This window comes from Penicillium roqueforti (genome assembly GCF_015533775.1).
Source record: "Penicillium roqueforti strain LCP96 04111 chromosome Unknown scaffold_18, whole genome shotgun sequence".
In the NCBI taxonomy this organism is placed as follows: Eukaryota; Fungi; Ascomycota; class Eurotiomycetes; order Eurotiales; family Aspergillaceae; genus Penicillium; species Penicillium roqueforti.
In genome coordinates this window covers 182,278-201,010 of record NW_024067582.1, presented here as the reverse complement: position 1 = coordinate 201,010, position 18,733 = coordinate 182,278, and the positions used below count along the sequence as shown (strand labels likewise).

At 48.1% G+C, this 18,733-nt stretch overlaps 8 protein-coding genes across 8 annotated transcripts; 1 reads left to right on the top strand and 7 right to left on the bottom strand.

Annotated features, from left to right (window-relative positions):
* Nucleotides 1-50: 50 nt before the first annotated feature.
* LCP9604111_6677 (alpha/beta hydrolase) lies at nt 51-1,030 on the bottom strand (the record flags this gene model as incomplete). Its single annotated transcript, XM_039074624.1, has 5 exons — nt 51-176; nt 247-307; nt 357-432; nt 484-579; nt 778-1,030. The coding sequence occupies 5 exons, from the start codon at nt 1,028-1,030 to the stop codon at nt 51-53; spliced, it is 612 nt and encodes a 203-aa protein (XP_038927316.1).
* A 222-nt stretch (nt 1,031-1,252) lies between these two features.
* On the bottom strand, nt 1,253-1,848 carry LCP9604111_6676 (uncharacterized protein; the record flags this gene model as incomplete). Its single annotated transcript, XM_039074623.1, has 4 exons — nt 1,253-1,261; nt 1,334-1,428; nt 1,478-1,667; nt 1,723-1,848. The coding sequence occupies 4 exons, from the start codon at nt 1,846-1,848 to the stop codon at nt 1,253-1,255; spliced, it is 420 nt and encodes a 139-aa protein (XP_038927315.1).
* A 403-nt stretch (nt 1,849-2,251) lies between these two features.
* LCP9604111_6675 (cytochrome P450) lies at nt 2,252-3,990 on the bottom strand (the record flags this gene model as incomplete). The annotated part of the gene is made up of 3 exons (XM_039074622.1): nt 2,252-3,406; nt 3,462-3,734; nt 3,787-3,990. The coding sequence occupies 3 exons, from the start codon at nt 3,988-3,990 to the stop codon at nt 2,252-2,254; spliced, it is 1,632 nt and encodes a 543-aa protein (XP_038927314.1).
* Nucleotides 3,991-5,373: 1,383 nt separating this feature from the next.
* Nucleotides 5,374-6,273, bottom strand: LCP9604111_6674 (uncharacterized protein; the record flags this gene model as incomplete). The annotated part of the gene is made up of 1 exon (XM_039074621.1): nt 5,374-6,273. One exon carries the CDS (start codon nt 6,271-6,273, stop codon nt 5,374-5,376), a length of 900 nt encoding a protein of 299 aa, XP_038927313.1.
* Nucleotides 6,274-8,690: 2,417 nt separating this feature from the next.
* Nucleotides 8,691-9,796, bottom strand: LCP9604111_6673 (uncharacterized protein; the record flags this gene model as incomplete). Its single annotated transcript, XM_039074620.1, has 2 exons — nt 8,691-9,367; nt 9,445-9,796. The coding sequence occupies 2 exons, from the start codon at nt 9,794-9,796 to the stop codon at nt 8,691-8,693; spliced, it is 1,029 nt and encodes a 342-aa protein (XP_038927312.1).
* Nucleotides 9,797-10,261: 465 nt separating this feature from the next.
* LCP9604111_6672 (uncharacterized protein) lies at nt 10,262-11,617 on the bottom strand (the record flags this gene model as incomplete). Its single annotated transcript, XM_039074619.1, has 1 exon — nt 10,262-11,617. One exon carries the CDS (start codon nt 11,615-11,617, stop codon nt 10,262-10,264), a length of 1,356 nt encoding a protein of 451 aa, XP_038927311.1.
* Nucleotides 11,618-12,879: 1,262 nt separating this feature from the next.
* On the top strand, nt 12,880-15,002 carry LCP9604111_6671 (uncharacterized protein; the record flags this gene model as incomplete). The annotated part of the gene is made up of 3 exons (XM_039074618.1): nt 12,880-12,942; nt 13,006-13,432; nt 13,489-15,002. The coding sequence occupies 3 exons, from the start codon at nt 12,880-12,882 to the stop codon at nt 15,000-15,002; spliced, it is 2,004 nt and encodes a 667-aa protein (XP_038927310.1).
* A 401-nt stretch (nt 15,003-15,403) lies between these two features.
* On the bottom strand, nt 15,404-18,454 carry LCP9604111_6670 (TAPT1 family protein; the record flags this gene model as incomplete). The annotated part of the gene is made up of 1 exon (XM_039074617.1): nt 15,404-18,454. The coding sequence occupies one exon, from the start codon at nt 18,452-18,454 to the stop codon at nt 15,404-15,406; it is 3,051 nt and encodes a 1,016-aa protein (XP_038927309.1).
* Nucleotides 18,455-18,733: the final 279 nt, after the last annotated feature.

The following is an 18,733-nucleotide window of genomic DNA, read 5'->3' as shown; positions in this document are numbered from 1 at the left end:
GATTTGTTCCCTACTGTTCCTACGAGTATATTTTAAAAGGTACAAAAATGCTATGCAATACCAAAAGGTCTTTTGTCAGGACCACACCTATTTCCTATGCCAGGAAGTATTCCGGTGTGAAAGTATCGGCGGACATTTTTGGCTATACATGTCGAACCGGGCGAATAGGTACAGTGCTATGACATATAGCCTCAGTAAAAGTAAAAAGTACAGGAGGAAAAGAGACGCTCGAAGCAATGTACTTACACCCGCAGAATCTTGTTCGAGGACAACGGAGCCGGAGAACTTGGCTGCCATTTTGTACGCGCTAAATATGAGCAGTTAGACATTGACCTAGAATTATTCAGGGCGCATACTTCCTAAGTGGAGTAGCTGGATCCAAGGTATTTCCAATCCATAGAATAGGGTGGGCCGGGCTCCCGCTAATAGGTCCTAGAAATGGTCAGATAGATATCGGGAGAACAAATTGAAAATACCCAATACCCTCGTATCTCCATTTCGGTCGAGTTTTCCATCCCCAGCAAGGCACTGGAAAAGAGGCCCAGATGTCGGCCATCCATCTGCTCTGGCTCTTCAAGACTTGGTAATAGTTTTGTTGAGCGACGCGAGAGTCTTATCAAGAGTGTCCCTCGTTCTTTCGACGGTGTTGCCAGCTGCAAATGAGCATTTCTCGGGCCCAGCCTGATAGCAGATTTCAAAGAATTCCTCGATGATCTTATCGGTGTCCACAACATTCGCGGTCCAGTAACCAGAGTACATACTCTGCGAATCACATACGCTTAACACGATGAGGGTACATAGCTGCAAAGGTCGCCCCCAAGACCGTACCGTAGGAAAATCCCCAGTACTGCAGAAGCTCTGCGCCTTGTTTCCATCGGGTTGCCTTGTGAATTGCCTGCCTCTGGACCTCGGGAAGGGTCAACTTGCTGGCAATAATGGCATTGGCCATGTTTTCTCGCCATTCTCCAGGTCGCTCGATAATCGCAACGATATCTGTCACTGTTGGTGTAGTATTCATGAATCGCCCCATCTTTGGGCCGTCTTTGCGTGTACATGTGGCGCCTAACGCCATGGCTCTTCCCCAGGCTTGTTCTGTTGCCACGGTCGAGCTGCCTAACAGATCGAGAAATTCATTGTCTAGAGATCATCGCTGACGAGAATGTGGATCTGTAAAGCACTCGTATCGTGGAGTAGTACTGTTAATGCCACGGAGATCAAATCCGATAATGTCATAGTACTTGTCTTCTGCTGTCTAGGGAGCCTTGGAAACTTCCCGTAAGTTTATGTCTTTACATGGTAATTTACCTAGGAATTGGAACAGAATCGTACTCACTTTAACAGATAAAGACGTAGCTTGAGAGTCAACTATTTTCTGGAGGTGTTTCCCTTGTGTCAGGATCATATTGACGCCCGATTCACCCGGCCCTCCTAAAATTAATTAGCTTAATATTTGTAGGAATTTCTCTGTCTAACTTGCCTGGGTTGACCAGAATAGCTCCTCCATATCTGGGGTCTGTTACTGATACTACAGCAGGGAGTTTGATTATTGCAAGAGCAACCTTCTCTTCGCCATTATTTGTGCTGTTCCAATCCATCGGTACCTCGAGACGGGCGCATTGGTAGCTATCGAAGCACGGAGTATATGAGAGTTTTTCCGACGGAATGATCTAGTGATAATGTGATGAGCAATAATTTGTTAATATGAAGAGGAAGAAGTCATACCAATCTCCAAGAAGACACTCGGTATCCATCGTCCACGAGACCGTCTAAATGTGGAGCAACCGCCCGATAAAACATGCGAGTAACGAAAGTAAACCAAAAGAACAGCCCAGGAGAATCAATAGCCATTTTGTCTGACTTCGAGGATAAATGAGATGTTGTGGTCGGAAATCGTTGGATTTTTGTTTCCCCATATTTGCAGACTCCCGTATGTAATTGGGACTGGTTGAGGTCCGTGGAACCCCGTGGGGCGATGTTGCGGCTCCACATGTTTGGCATATACCACGTGACCAAGCACCTGACTGCTGCTTCAGGTATCAACTCGGGCTTCTAGTCGTGATTTAAGATGCATATTTGTACTCTCTTGATATGTATGTTAGATATAACAGTCCGCATAAATACAGATTCGGGCTAATTATATACAAAAGCACTCTGTTAGCTCGCCTTGAGCGATGTAAAGACGAAACCACTCAGAATACCAGCGATATATACTGCAAGAATCACAAAGCTAACAAGCACATCGGATTCAGATCTACCATCCCTCCAAAGGTGTAAGCAAAGCAAGCACCCCATCTTTAGGGGAAACAGTGGCGCTTTCTCGAATCTCCAATTTAGCATCAGGATACTTGAGCTCCATGTGGAACCGACCGACGACAGCAGCAATCAAGCAAGCCAGCTCGGACTTCGCAAAGCCCTGCCCAATGCAACTCCGTGGCCCATGCAGGAAAGTCAAAAAGGCATAATTACTGACCGCGCCGCCGGTATTAGCCTTACCGGGACCCATAAAGCGGTCTGGGTTGAATTCATTCGCATCTGGTCCCCACAGCTCTTCCATCCGGTTCAGGATTTGCGGAGCAATGATCAATACCGTATCCTTGGGAATGTGCGTGTCGGCAAGAGTTGTGTCACGGACTGCCTTGCGTATGGTTAACGGAACAGAGGGGTGGAAGCGGAGAACCTCGTTGCACACTGCGTTTAGGTAGGGCAGGTTATCAACCGCGGCTGCAGAGATTGGAGTTGGGTCGCCGAGGGAAGGAAGATTGGCGCGGATTTCATCTCGCAGACGTGTTTGGACGTTGGGGTTCTTGCAGAGTGCGTAGACGGCCCACTGTAGCGCTGTGGCAGTTGTCTCGTGGCCTGCACCTAAGAAGGTCATGGATTGGTGGACAAGGTTTTCTTCGTCAAAGGTGCCGCTACTTAGTGCGACGGAGATAATGTCAATGCCGGTTTCGGCTTTGGGGTCTTCCATCTTTGCCTTCTTCTGTCGGATCATCTGACGTGCGACGTTGCGGATGATCTCGCCACTCTGCTTGATATCCTTGTTGCGTTTCGTCGGTAATGAGTGGGCCCACGATGGATTACCGAATAGCACACATGTTACAAAAATGATTTTCATAATGAGCGGTGGCGAGGACATGATTTTGCGGTAGGATTGGTTGAGGGTGTTCTCAGGATCACGAAGAGAGTCGAAATCATGGTCCATACCGGCGACGCCGATGATGTCCAGGGTTGCTCTACTGGCCCAGTTACTGATTTGGACAGTTTTGTCGTTATTGCCATCGGCCTTTCTGCTCCGAAGGTCATCCTCAATCATCTTCACCATTTCTACACTCTTGGCCCAGAAGACTGGGTAGAGGTTCTTGATGTGGCGATAGGCAAAGGCTGGCATAAGATTCTTGCGTTGCGTCTAGTACATTGTAAGTTTGAGTCCATGGAAGTGGGATTTCGGGGGCCAGATTTACCTTGTGCTCTTCACCTTCAGCAAGTAGAATTCCATCACCTGTGATACGCCGCAAGCTCTGCCGAACCAACTCTGGTTTTTCAAAGTCGTAAACTTTCGTGACAAGAAGCTCGCCCAATGATTTTGGGCTTGTCAAAATCACTCTTTCGACATTTCCGACAATATAGTACCGCAAGAGATCTTGATTGGGTCTGCTTTTGGCCCACTCCCGTAGCTGCGGAAATGGGGTCTCAAGCAAGAAACTTGGAGAATTGCCGGTGAGCCAACTTCGACCCTAGATAGCATTAGACAAATTGACAATACCATATGAAAAAGGGCTGGCCTACCGCAGGTGAGTAAATGTGTTTCAATGGAGTGAAGTAGTCAGGATATAAGACAAGCCGATAAACAATCCTGAACATAGTAATAAGCCCGAAAATGACAGCGACCGTCACAACCCTGGAATTGAAGATAGCATACTCCGGTTTGAAGTAGATCCCGGCGGCGAGGCCAAGATAGAGAATGGGGAGGCTATCGCTGACGCGCTCCATTGCTAGATTTTTCGGAGGACCCGGGATAAACAAATATTGTAACTTGACGGCTCAAATCACATATATAGAGAGTAATAGATGATATCTTACTGGATATCCAACACTGCCTCGGTTTTGATTAGGTGTCCAGCAGCCAGTGAAGAGCCCCGTGTGGGGTGTAGACGAGATGACAAAATGCTTGGCTCTCGTTGGTTCCGGTCAGATCTGAATCCTACACGGAGTACAGTCTTATAGATAGCAACGAACGCGCGTAGATGACCTCTGCACAGCTGAAATGAGTTTGATTCGAGAAATTCCAGGAGAGATGACAGAGTATGGCTTTGAGATGGTTGCCTGGAGTGGGACATACGAGAAACACGGGAACAGATAGAACCTAAACGAAAACGACAGCAATTACTACTTGGGTATGTTATAGCTCAAAGATAGAAAGAGAAACCGATGATATACCGACTATACAAATATCATATGTACCGGATAATGCCTGGAACTTGAACCCTTTCCCTTTCCGATTTAGTGCTTACCTCTTACCGCTTTTTGATCACTGAGGAAAACGGAGCACATCTCTGAGTAACGTAATTCCCAGCCGAGCTGCGCACCCTAACCAACCCATTGAATTTTGACGGAAAAACGGTGGTAAGGCGAGTGTATTTGTGGCAGAAAAATCTCAATAAATTCTCTAACTCTCTAAAACTGACAATAGTCCTAAAACATGACAATCTGATGGACAACTTAGTAATCAAAACAAACAAAATAAAATGAAAGGATATTTTTCGGGCGAAAAACCTTCTGGTCAGTCACGTGACCCAACTGTATCAGGGATAAAAAATGATAGTATTTATCCTAGATTCTGACATACCCCCCAGCTTTTAAAGTGATTATAAATTAGGGCTTTAAGAGCTGTTATAAATAACAAAATTTTCCTTAATATCTGCTTTTATAACTGATTAGATAACTAATCTTAGATATTCTAAGTAATTCCCTAAACTGTTCTTGTTTCTAGTAGGGTAAAGCTTTTGTTAGGCTATTAGTAGGCATTTCTACAGTTAGAATCTAATCTATATTAACCTATCTAGCGTTAACTTCCTGTTTTAACTAGTATCTATTAATATCTATATAGCGGAGCTTTATATATATTAACACTCTTTCCTTTATTAATAGATTAACAGTCTAGAGTCAGGGGAGACCTAAGTCTGCCATTGCTAAAAAGACTCGCTGAGGCTGGGTGAAAAATCGGCCCTATTTCTTCTAGAAAGTTCACTGCTTTCGTCACACTACATTTTGAACTATAAGGAATGGCGGAAGTTCTATATCATCTATCCAGAAAGGAACAAGAGCGATTGGATTAGGATTAAAAGTAAGAGAAGTAAACGCCGTATCCACCGTTCAAAGAGGAAAAAGGGACTGTTTAGCCATAGCAATTTGCGCCTCCATGCGTAAATCATCAAGTGAGAATGAAAAAATATCAAGTGGTGGACGTCCCGGTAAAAGAGCGTTTCCGAACAACATTTTCCGTGTGACTTTAATGGGTGGTTGAGGAGAGGAAGGTACCGGGAAAATGGCTTCATCCTGTTCTTTGAGTGGATTACCGTTGTTGTCCAGTCGCCAAAGTTCAATCGTACCAGCAACACCGGCTCGTCTCTTGAACCACTTAATCAATATCACAGCAGTAATTTCACCCTGGCCTCCGATCAGTAATCTTCGCATGTCACTTTCAAGAAGGGGTTTTGATTCGCTATATCCGATTTCGAAGCAGAGCGTGGGAAGATTGAGACCATGGACGTTCACATGTACATCAGGTTCTTTCCGACAATTAGCGTAGACGCCCCGTGTGAGTGTGATCGTATCCGCGACTTGGGCTTTCATCATTCTCTTCTCGGCTGTCGTCAGAAGCCCGGCTTCTATCCACTTGTCTCGTGCGTCTTGGAACCAGATTAGGGCACAATTATGTAGCGGTGTAGGTATTTTGATCATAAAGGTTCCAGTATTAGGATCAAAGGACTTTCGGAGTGCCCGTGATTCGAGTTGTTCAAATTTCTGCCATAGTTGTGTACCGACATGTGGCTTTAGCTGGGTAATGACGAGTAGATCAGGGGTATTGATTCGTTCGCGTTGGATGAGGCTTTGGATGGTTGAATAGACACGCACAGCAGTTGGGATGTTCGCTGCAGAGACTTGGATGGGGCGTAAAGACTTGTTAATTTCATCGTGATCAGCTTCAGGGAGATGGGAAGTGGGGGAACCAGGTTGTTGAGGCGATGAAGTTGGACACGAAAAGCACGACATGGTGAAGACAGGTGGGAAGGAGGCAACGAAAATCGTGAAACGTCGAGGTTGTAGCTTCGGGCAGGATCGTTAAGAAGTTGTAGGTAGAAGGAAGGAGCGTTGGCAACATTGACGTCATGCTTATGTAAGGTACCCTAAGGCGGGAGGGAGCTTACAGAACTAAAACAAGAGACTACGATGAGGCAAAAAGAAGCGAAAGAACACTGAAAGTAAACGCTCTTGATGCTGCTGAAACTGAAGAGGAGAAAACAAGAATCCAAGAAAACTGGATTTTTGACGACTTTTGCGAGGAAGAATATACGTAAAAAAAGGCTTTGCCGCTGTTCATGTCGACAGTGGACAGAAATGAGGTCACAAGAATATCAGGGGTCATTGTGGTAATGAACACATGCACGTGCGATGCAAGAGCTTCTTGGATTACATCAGTACACCAATGGCATTCCTTATATCTAGTAGCACAATGCCTTCCCGTCATGACGAAGCATCGGTAGATTTAAGCGAAATAGGAAGATAGCCGTCTAGCCAATCTCAGAGATCATTATGGTTACGACCACAGTCAACACGTATAAAATAACAGAATTCCCGAGCTACATCAGCAAACCGATGGCATTTCCTTTTGGTCTTTCGCTAAAGATAGTCGTTGGTTCTTCAGTGTCGTGCTCCAGTATACCTGTATAGAGCCTTGAGTCCTCCCGGGAAACTTTTGAACAAAACGCTTGGTCACTTCTGACCAGGCTAGTTTCTGTTCTTCCCTGAGCTTCACCAGTAGACGATCCTCTTCCACAGACCATGAAAGGCCTTTTCTCGAGGGACGCGTATACTCAGAAGTATCCGTTTTGCCGCTCGTGCTTGAGTTATTAAATGTAGGCGCTACGTCTTTTTCATGTTTCGAAATGTAGCTTGACACAGACGTGTCCTTTCCGCTCGGCACGGGAGCGCAATGCGACAAGACAATCTTAAACAGTCAGGACAGGAACTGTAGTCTGTCATCGGCTGAGAGGGCAGAGAATTGAGCACGAACAGTGGAAAATGAAACGTTTTTACGGCCGAGCCCTTAAGCGAATCGACTAGTCTGATGCTTGGTATGACTTTCCACGACGACTGCAACTTTGTTGATTCTAGAAGGCTGCCTGCCAGGTTTCACCGTCCTCTTCGAGCTCTGTTGTCTATCATTAGAACAGGCTTCCTTATCCAATAATCGAGATTTACTAGCTGATGGCCTATCTGGACGGACTCTAACGCGAGGCACAGGCTCTACCGCTTAGGTCTCCTTTAATACCCGGGAAGTGATACTCATCTAGGATTGCCGGGTCGATTGATATATCGTCTGAAAGATCTCCAGGCTGGATAGGACTATTAGGAGACCCAACTTGATAGTACTAACCAGCAGAGAAAGCGAGGTCCAGCTCGCCTGATTCAAAGCTGGGGAGTTGGTACTTAGAATCATAATAAATATTATGGAAAATCGGTATGCGATTAACATTCCCAGAGCTTAGTAGATCTTGTATATATAGAATTTCTTCGAAGTCGAACGTCTGAATGTCTGGATTGGTGGATGACGGGGTTTTGTCATAAAAGCGGCGGCAGCTCAAATAGGAAAGCCCACCCGCCAGGGAAAATCCGGTACGTATAGAGACACATATATAACCCGGGAACCCATGTCGAGCTGTATATGACATTCACATGGTCTGGCATTGATTACGTCATCAGATCGGCTGGCACCCAATGTCCGTCAACATCATTCACACTCTTAAGGACTGTTAGGACTAGCTACTAGCATATCCTGAAATGGAGGTTTCGAACTAGAGTGGGGGTTCCCAAGATGGCTCATGCAATTCAGTAGACTAATCGCTAAGGTTCTAATCCTCTGTGCGCGGCGTGTGTGTACCCCTGGCGCTTACTTAGCGAGTACGTCGAGCCATACGGGCCAGTTGTGCAGGTGACCCTCGGGGTCGTAACAAGGACATAATGGACTCTTCGCCAGATAGCGGCCCTGTCGAGACAGAGATAATTGAATCTTTCACACCCGATTTTGATATTGTGGATCCATGGTTTTGACTCAGTCAACCTCACCAGAAGACTAGCCTTCCTCCATACGCACGATCAATAAAAATCATTGTCGCGACACAGCGTCTTAGTGATAAATATTACAAGAGTTGGCATCTACTCAAGGACATGGGGTCACCGGAAGAAAGTGCCAGGTTAAAGACATGGAAAGCTTTGAGGATTGGACCTTGATCCTATCGAAAATATTGGACAATGTCGATGTGATGTCAATACACAGATGCCCGTCACATATTCGAAGTTACAAGTCGCATACCCTGCCAACCTAACAAAGGCGATATTATTATAGGACGAAGAATGGGAATATATTATTAAATCGAAACTCAAAACATCACCAAAAAGCAAATTCTCACTCAGACGTCCTTCGACCCTATGATTCTATCAAATTCACCAACCGTATGCTGCCAAACCTTCTGCGCCATCCCCTCCGCGCGAAGTCCAGCCAACAACTTCACAACCTTAGGACCAGCGTGCTCTCCATTCCAGTGAATAGTGTAAACACCACTCCCAACCTTCCCATCCGTCCCACTGGCAACCTCAACCTCCTCCGACAAGGGCACACCAGCGGAATTCCCCGCGGCATCCAAGCAGACACGGGGAGGATATTTAGCACTCGTCGCAAAGAAAAGATGTCTCTCCCCGGACTCCCGAATCGGGATGTAAACCAAAGGCCCGATAACCATGAGCACGACATTCATAAGCCAGGTCAGAAAAGTATTGGACTCGCGCCCAATGCCCGTCTTGACTGCGCCAGGGTAATCGATAATAAATGACACTTCTGGCGCTTGCTCGGCCAGTGTTTCCAAAACCATATCAGTCATGGACACCACATGTCCACGTAGCTTCAGCATTGACATCGTCCTTCCTTGGAAGTCAGTCACGTCGATGGGACCTTCATGGCCGCCGGCGAGAACGCTGACCACGCGCCGTAGGCCCGTTGCTTGTTTGAGATTGGGGAGGAGGTTGATGATGAATCGTGTTCGAGCGTAGTATGCAGCTGCACCCAAGATGTGGAGGCCTTCGGATGTATCTGTTTGCATATTATGAGCAATAATGTCTTTTTTTATTTTTATTTTCTTGTAAGGGATGTGGGGATGTCCTGCCTACCTTCTCCGGAACGAATAGTTCCACAGCTGAGGAAGAGGATGTTGATACTCTTTTCTTTGTTTTGAAGCTCGCGACAGACCTTGTCGACGTTCCGAATCAAACTGACGTCCGCTTTGATGAAGGTAAATTCTCCCTCCGGGTTCAGCTGTCGGCATTCGGCTGTGATGCGGGCTGCGGCTTCTTGCGACCGGCCGATGAAGTATGCGCGGGGCGATCGTGCTGAGCGGGCGAACTCTTTTAAGGCTGCTTCGCCGATGCCGCTTGTTGCGCCTACGAAGACTGCCACGAGGCCTGCTGGGAGTGTGTCGGCGATGTGGGCATTTGAGGACTGGACGTCTGGTAGAGAGACCATTTTGGATGCTGTGAACTGACACAGGAAATTCTAGCTTCTATCGATTATGGAGGTTAAACGAGGGTATGATCCATGTATTTATACTCCGTATGTAGAGATATTTCTCGTATTGCGCTGTGTTCTATATTCGGTACATCTATAGGCCGTCTCGGTCGGAGGACGGACTTAGCCACACGAGGCGGAGGAATGAAATCCCCCGGGAATTTATCCTTATGAGAATAAAGTTTCGTTTACTTGTCGTATTCAATTAAAACGTGAAGATATAATTAAGAGATTTATTATCAGAATATACAGGAATAGTTGGTCGCTTATTTGGCCTAGACATGTATTTTTTTAGGTACATCACTCGCAACATATTGCGGAATAGGAGCGACTGAAAATCATTTCAAAAAAAACTCATAGATTATTTTGGATCTTACCATATTCAGGTAAAGCCCACATCACCATCCATTCTGACTCGAGAATTTACTTGGTGGTAGGACGATCCTCGGGTCTGAATAAGAGCATCTGTCGTAACATGTCGAAGAGAGCGTCTCTTTCCCTTGCATCAAACGATAGGATCCCCTTCTCTCGCCTAGGCTTTTCAACGCTATCCTCAAACCGATCGTCGCAAGATCGGAAATATATACGGTTTATTGGCTTACCATCCTCGGTAAATTTATGCTGTCGCGCCTCCCACCTTCTCCACCATTCAGGCGGCAAAACACCAAGAGTATCCACATGTTCACAGGTCATGTCGTCCTCTGTCGCGAGAAATTCTTCAAATAATGGCCGTTGAGCGATGATAGACCATATGGTACAGGCAAGAGTCCAAATGTCCGATGAAAAAGAAAGAGGCTTATTTGGTTCAAAACGAGCCTCGGGGGGCCGGATACCTCGGAGGGTGCGAGATTCGTATTTCAGTTCTTTTGAGGGCGAAAAGGCTTCACCAAAGTCTGTAAGTAGGACTCGAGCTTCTGCAAGCGTGGTTTCCTCACTTGCTTCACCTAGCCATATGGGCATAATGCCATGGGATGGGACACCAGGAGGCAGCGATTTGCTATCTAGATGGACAACCGGGTCCAGCTGCGGTACTCCGTATTTCTCATATAATTGTTCGAGTGAGAGTTGGTCGAAACTGGGCGCAACTTTTAGAAGAATGTTGCCGAGGTGAAGGTCTCCATGGACGATTCCTTGGCCATGCACATAATCTATAACGAGAACGAGTTGTGCAGCCAATGACCGGGCTACATCAGGCTGGAACACGCGGATCCACGAACCATCTTTCAGCCCGGAGAGGCTGGCCCTCGCCGTCGCTGTAACGTAGCAAACGTGATTGCCATTTGGGCCGCGAATGGTAAAACTATCTAGAATCGAAGGGACCATCGCCTTTCCTGGATTGTTGACTAGAGAACAATGAGGACGAGTGAGAGTGCATAAGATATCCACCTCCTTTGGGTTCGAGTCTGCTATGAAAACTTTTACCGCAACGTATTTATTGGATTGTTCATCACGGCCGAGCCACGTAGTCGAATAAGACCCATATCCTAGCTTATGAACCACTCGATATCGACTGTGAAAGTGTTCTCCGATTTTCATTGGGTGGTAGCCCCCTGGTCGATAATTCTCTATTCTTTCGACTCCCTCGAGAGGCTCGTAGAGGAAATAGGCGGTGGAATCATCATCAGTCTCTATTGACTTGAATGCGGTGAGAGTGAACGCGCAGCGTGGTTGATTTTGACGCAGCAGTGGCATGAGCACCTGCCGGCGGATAGGAGAATCTCGGTAACGTAAACCATTCGGGCGTAACAATAGAATGGACAATGACAACAGTTTACTCATGGTATATGTGTACAGGTTGAGCTGAAAGAACTTTAAAGAAGGAGATAGAATGCTGATTAAATGTAACGGAACAGCATTGATGGTTGGGAGAAAGGGGGAGCTTGGGCTGGGGTGACCGCCCGCGGGTTTTTCTCGATCTTCGGTATCAGACATGCCAGTGTCAAGTATATTCGATGGAATGCGAAAGCAGAAGCAACTGGAATAAATTAGGCAGACTGAATTGATTCAATGCCTTGGCACTGTTGTATAGGAAGTGCTTGTCCAGTCTTGGCGTTAACAAGCTCACAGGGTCAGGTGATGTTGCCTAAAATACAGTGAGAATGAGATTCGAGACAGCCCTGGAGTATATCAGAAGATCCTTCTCAACGGAAGCGCCCTGAGAAGTTAGGATTGCATCATCCAACTGTGTAGCGCCCGGAGACAGAGCTTATGCACATGGACCCTCCCCTGGCGCGTGCTGATGGCCAGTGAGCAGTCAGAATAGAGTGCTGAAGGATCCATCTTCCCGTCTGTCTCAGGGTGTTGAAGTGGGCCAGTGGCAGAATGTTGTTGTCCCTCCAAGAATAGACATATGCCAATTAAAACCTTGATGGATGAATGCAAAGACATTTCCCAATTTAGAACATCCAAAACAGACCGAACAAAGAGATGAATGGACGAGGAGAAAGCTCCCTCAGCCTTAAAAACACCCGCTCGTGCCTGTCCCGCGTCCCCACCCCTGCCGAACTCCTCTTCTCCCCTCAATGTGTTTCACTTCTTCTTCCCCTTTTTCAATTTCCATTCCAACGTCACTCATTTCCCAGCCAACTTCCGTGGAAAGTTACTACACTCATTCAACCCTATTTCTATCGGTAATCGCGCATTCTTTCTCCATATAATTGTGGCCCTTTTCTTGGTATATCGGCGGTCAATGAAAGCCTGTCTATTGTCGCTTTCAATACCCCAATGCGCGTTTGAAACACCAGCGCTTCATTGTGATCATATACACGTGGCTTGCAGCCCTCGATACCTGATATCGTGATCAACCTCTCTCCTTGCATTCCGCAGGTATGCGCCACTCGCGCGGTTAATATACTATCATTCCCCTCGTTGCGCCTGAATTTTGGCTCTCTCTACTCTTTACACCTGCTTCAAACTCAATTACGACTTTGCCCGGCTGGCCCGAGGAAGTCGACCTTTGATCGTCCGTGATCCGCCATTCTCTACAATCCTCAGTGATCACTTCGTGATCACTCCCTGGCAGGACCAGGTCAATTCACACAATGCTGTGCGGTGGAGACCGTGAGAAGGGGGATGTGGCGATGGAGGAGAAATGGGACTATGTGGTATGTCCGCCCCAATGACAGTGTTGTATAGATAACTCGGCATACTGATAATGACTCCCTTAGAACTTGGATGACTTCAAATCTGAGTCTTGCTGGACCCCCTTCTCCTATTTTTTCATATGGTTGTTCCTATTTATCTCGATTGCAGTCTACGGTGTTGATACATTCACTGCAGTCAACTTGCTGGCTTTCTCTCGATGGTCCGGCAGAGTTCAACCCGCCATTCCCTTCAATATCTCCCGGTGGATCTTCGCCGCCTGCATCATTGCTTCTTTCATTCTTTTGGCCTACAGATGGATACATGCAATCCGCTCCATCCGCTCGGGTAGTATTACTCGCAGCTTTCTGGACCCGTTGGCTGTGCGTATCCAAAGTATTCGCCTGGGCAAGCGCGGTCGTGGATACAGGAGATTCCTTGTCTTCGCTGAATTAACGAAAGACAGGAAAGCAGCAGAATATGTTGCTCTGTATGCGTACTTCTCTTTCCAGTGTAAGCATACTACCATTGACTAACTGATCCTCTAATATAACTAACGGGGCTTTTAGTCTGGATGAACACGATCTTCGCAGATGGCCCGCGTCAAGTTCTCAATGCCATCACTCTCTATTCGGTCATGCAAATGGACCTCATTCCCGGGGGCAAGAATGCAGCCCACGACGATGGAACTTCCTCAGTTGGTCAATTCTTCAACAACGTCAAGATTTTGGCCGAGGACAACAACCTTCAAGCCGTGGTCTTGTTTGGTATGCTTTTCACCCTGGTCGTTTGGGTCCTATCGGTTCTGAAGTTGATATCGGCCATCGTACTTTATTTAATCTTCCTCTTCCACCATATCCCAGCGGAAGATGGTTCTCTTTCGAAGTACTGCCGTCGGAAGGTCGGTCAACGTCTGAAGCGTATCGTGCACCGCAAGAACACAAAGGCCCTGGCGAAGGGACTCAAATTACAGAATCGAGCACCCACTCAGCCAATGCTGGCCATGGATTCGAACCCGACCCTGCCGTCTTTGGCCGAAGATAAGCACCCCACAGTGGCTTCTTCGTTGTCGCGAAGTACCACTCAGACCACCTTGCCGCCTTACTCGCGATCGGCTTCGATAGCGCCGACGGCCAACCCGACACTGCCGAATCTGGAATTAGATGCCAAACCGACACTAACTCGAACTGGAACTTCATCTTCAGCAATGTCCGAGTCCGCTTCACTGACAAGCAATGCGGCCGGAATGGGATACAGTCCTCTTGATGGCCGGAGGCCGACGCTTCCCCCAGTACCTCCCTTGCCCTCAAACGTTCCATCACGGATGGCCACTCCTCACTCCCGAGGAACTCCTGCGCCATATGAGAATGATGGTCGTAATAGCCCCGGTCCTGGATATCGCAACTTGACTGATAGCTCTGATTCTCGGTCATATCAGAGTCACACTCCAGCGCCTGATTATGCTTCGGCTGAAATGGACCCTTCCGATTACCACGATTATTTCAACCGTGACGATGCGCCGGCTCACTACGATCCCTACGGGCCTCCAAGGGGTACATCCAGGGAAGCCGACGGTTATGGAGGAAGATACGGGACTCCTAGTGACCAGAGAGGCGCGCCTCGCGCACAGCAGGATTACTACCCACAGGATCCATATTCGAACAGGTCCTACACACCGGCTAGCACTGGTGGGACGCCTGCTCCCTATCGGTCCTACACACCGGCAAGCACTGGTGGGACGCCTGCTCCCTATCGGTCCTACACACCGGCCAGCACTGGCGGGACCCCTGCTCCCTATCGGTCCAACACCCCGGCAAGCCATCGACCCACACCTCCCCCACAAGCCGCATTGGCACAGCCTCCACCAAGGACGTTCACTCCGGTGAGTTCGGCAACTCCCGCTCCTCAAAATGGTGGCTATGCAGCTTTCAACCCGTCAATGGTTCACCAAACATCTCAGCCTCGCTCTAATGGGCCTCCCGGTCCGGGCAGCTTTACTCGAGCAAACACCGCTTCGCCCTCGGCCATGCATCGTGCTCCCCCAGGGCACACATTCACTCGCTCAAATACCCATCAATATTGATGAGGTTCACCCTGTAGGCCTCATTTGAACGCCATGAGACTTTCCTATGATGAAAACCAGGAGCTGGCTCTCCTGTGGTTGATGACCGGATCACTCGCTAATACTGATCACGACCAGCGAGCCTCTCTAGATTCTGTACATACCCCTATTCTCCTGACTGTGATATCCTTAAATTCTTATTCCCCATGACATGAATTGATCTCTTTTTGTTTCCGAATTCACTACAGAGAATGTATAGATAAGAAGTAGCTTCGAAGTACCATTGGAATCTTGATATTTCCTTCTATTGCGCGATTCCATGACTCAATGTCAATCAGAAACAGGATGATTTATTATACACCTATACATAAATTACCTATACAATCAAGACCTCCCCACGATCCACAACAAACAGCACCCAATCACCAAATCTTCTTAGCGATCATCTCATACCGCTGTACATGATCAACACTAAACTCCCCATCCTTACTCTTATCCTTTTCCTCCTTCTCCTTCAACCGCCGCAATCCATCCGGATCATCCGCATAGATCAACTTCCGCTTCTCATCCCCAACCTCCACAACACCCCACCCACCAACGCGCTGACTACCCTCAACATGGAAATCGCGCGAACGAGGTGCCCCACTCTCAGTACCAGACTGGTTATTCGAGGACTGTTTGCGCTCGCTCTCCCGACCCTTCATCTTCCTATAACGGGAGCGCGCAAAGGCGAGCAGGACCATGCCCAGCAGCAATTTCAGGATGAGCAGGACGATAAACCCAGTCAATAACAAGATGCCAGTGAAGATATGGACGGACTGGGCTGGGGACGGGATGGCGTTTTCGAGGAGGGTACGGAAGAACGCGCTGACGTGGGCGGCGGAGGCGGGGATGAGGGTTGCTAAGGTCAAGGGCGGGGCCGACGGGATCGGAGAGGGAACGTAGTGGTTGTGGATTGATGCTAGGGAGGTTGCTCCCATTGCTGTTGAGGAGGGGTTTTGGGGGAGTAGGGCGGCTAGGAACATTTGGTAGGTTTGCACGGAGACCCGGAAGAAGAGGCAGGAGAGAGGGATGACTGGGAGGCCGATGCGGCGGGTTAGGTTCTGTTCGCCGAAGGCGTTGGTGTAATAGTCCTTGGCTAGCACGTCGAGGAAGCGGCCGTAGATGGCTGGGCGGTTGTTGTTGAATTTGTTGATATAGGCGTGCTTGAGCCAGTCTACTAGCATCTCGGAGCCTAGTACAACTAGAAATGGACCTAGGACTTGGGCTAAGGTCGGGATGAAAGAATTGACGCTGTGGAAGGATGATAGAATTGAGGATGGGAAGAGGGTAAATGCTTGGGGCAGGATGGATGATGCAGTGCGTGGAGGGGTGGATAGTGGTGTGCTGTTCGTGATTGTGGAGGACTGGCCCGGGAAGCTAGATCCTAGCCCGAGGTTGCCGATGAAATTGAATGCACCTGTCTCCACGATATTACGCGAAGCTATGATAGTAAGCATCAGCCATAGCTGGAACCGTTCCACAACGTCCGCACAGGTAAGTTGGAAGAGGTTCTCTTTCTCAAACTTGCGGAAGACGGTAGATTTAATCTCCACAAATTGGTTTGATAGAAGTAGCGTAATCAATGCGTTGGAGTATGAATTCACTGCCACATTCAAGGTCATGACCTGGTAGAACAGAGACAATGCATGAGATACTGTGTAAACCAGTGCCACTAGGAACAGCCAGAATGGACGAATGATCTTGCTTCGGCCGTCCGGACGACGCTCAAGAGCCTCCCTCGAGAAGAGACACTCGAGGACATCTTGACCTATGGCAGCTAATAGCCTGTCACTGACCTCCAGCACATTGTAGATAACATATAGCTTGATAGCAGCCTGTCCGCGAATCCAGTGATACATTCGACTCGCATCGAAGTACATCAAAACACAGCAGGTAGCTATCATCAGCAGGCCTGTCAGAATGTCCGCTTTGTCGTCTGGAAGGAGCGCCGAGGGCATCGACTTCTTCCGTCGATGGTGATACTTGCGGGATTCGGAGGTTCGGTGTTTCCTTCTTGGTGTTTCCGACTGTGACTGTCTGGAGTCTCTATCTGCTGGTACTGTGTCTGGTCCTGCAGACGAGCCCGAAGGAAGATGAGGGGTGGCGTCAGATTCGCTTTCGGGTCTTCCACGCTGATGGTCTTCCTTCGCATTATGATTTCTCCTGCGCCATACTCGACCAATCCCATTCAGCACAAATTTCCAAATGAACCGAATCTCAGCTCCCAAGTTCATCACCCATGATTCGCCCAATATATAGACAGCTTTGATAAACCGCAGTGGCATTATCGTGAAAGAGTAAAGCCATGCATCGAGGCAAGCAAGACTCCCGAAGCAAAGCACCTGCTCAAGCATAGGTGCAAGCATAATGAAATTCATAAGCCTCTCAATCTTCACTCGTGATGATTCATATGGGAAGTCATTGGCCGCATCACGGTGGATGTACAGCGGTGAAGGTCGACCAGAAGCAAGCTCAAGCTGAAGATAGGTTGGCAGAGAAACTGGCGGCAAAGGAATAGATGATGGCGAGGGTGAGGGCTTGGGCGATTCTACAATCTGAGGTGATGCAACAAGGTGACTCTTCAAATCGCGTTCTAACGCGGGTCGGTCCTGTTTCGGGCGCAACGCCCATGTCTGGGTTAGGCGGTCATTACTTGGGGTAAGGGGCAGTTGACGCCGCGTAGAGCCAGGGGTGGACAATGTTCGTGCTGGCTGCGGCCGATTGCGGAGGGATGAATTTTGAATATTCCGCGGGAAGGCAGGACTCGCCGGTGTAGAAGTATCTCCTGGCAACACTTCTTTAGTGGGCCGCAACTTTGTTAAAACATCAGCGGGTGAAGGCCTTTCGCTTAGTGACTGAAGCGCAACCTCTGGTATCTCCGGTCGTGCGAGAGGAGCATTTCCATGGACGTTGTCCGAGACAACTCGCCTTCCAGGGTTTCTTTCTAGTCCCATGGGGCGGTAAGGTATTGACTCTGGCGAGGACGTGAGCTCCTGGATCTTCTCAGGAGATAATTTCATGACCTTGTCTTTATCCTCTGATAGTCGGTGAGACAGATCATTAGACAATTCAGCCAATGACTCGGCTAATGTCGCCTTGACCTTGGGGCCATCGTACACATCAACTACCGACAACTGGCCAATATTATCCCTGGTGTTCGGTGAATGTTCGACCAGGATGCCGAGTCCATGCGCGGATTCTAAATCGGCTATTTTATATGCTCCGTTTGTAAGGTCCCGTTCCGAGGTTGTATCGTGTGTCTGTTGCTCATTTGAGCCATCGTCTCCATTGATTGGGCGTTCGTCGGCCTCGCCGTTGGACTGCACCACAGTATCTACTCGACTGCATTTCTCCTCAACAGTATAGGGCACCAATTGCTGTTGAGACTTCGAGTTCCCACTGGCTCCGTTTTGAACAGTATTTTCAGCCATCTTCCGCTTGTGACGAAACCTCACTGGTATCTGCAACAGGACTAATTTTGACGACCCAGCAACCCGCGAGAAGCCAACGTGTTCCTTAAAATACCCACAAGCTTGCAGTATCACCTCTTATACCATCAGAAAGTGCAGGGGTCTCCGACTCGCATCGTCTAAATTGGCTCGTGACGAGTGATCAAGCTATGTTCGAAGGCGAAGAGGCGTAAAAAGAGATAGAATCGCAACAATGGCGTAGTTTGTTGCATTAACAATTTTGTTCAACCAGCTGGCACA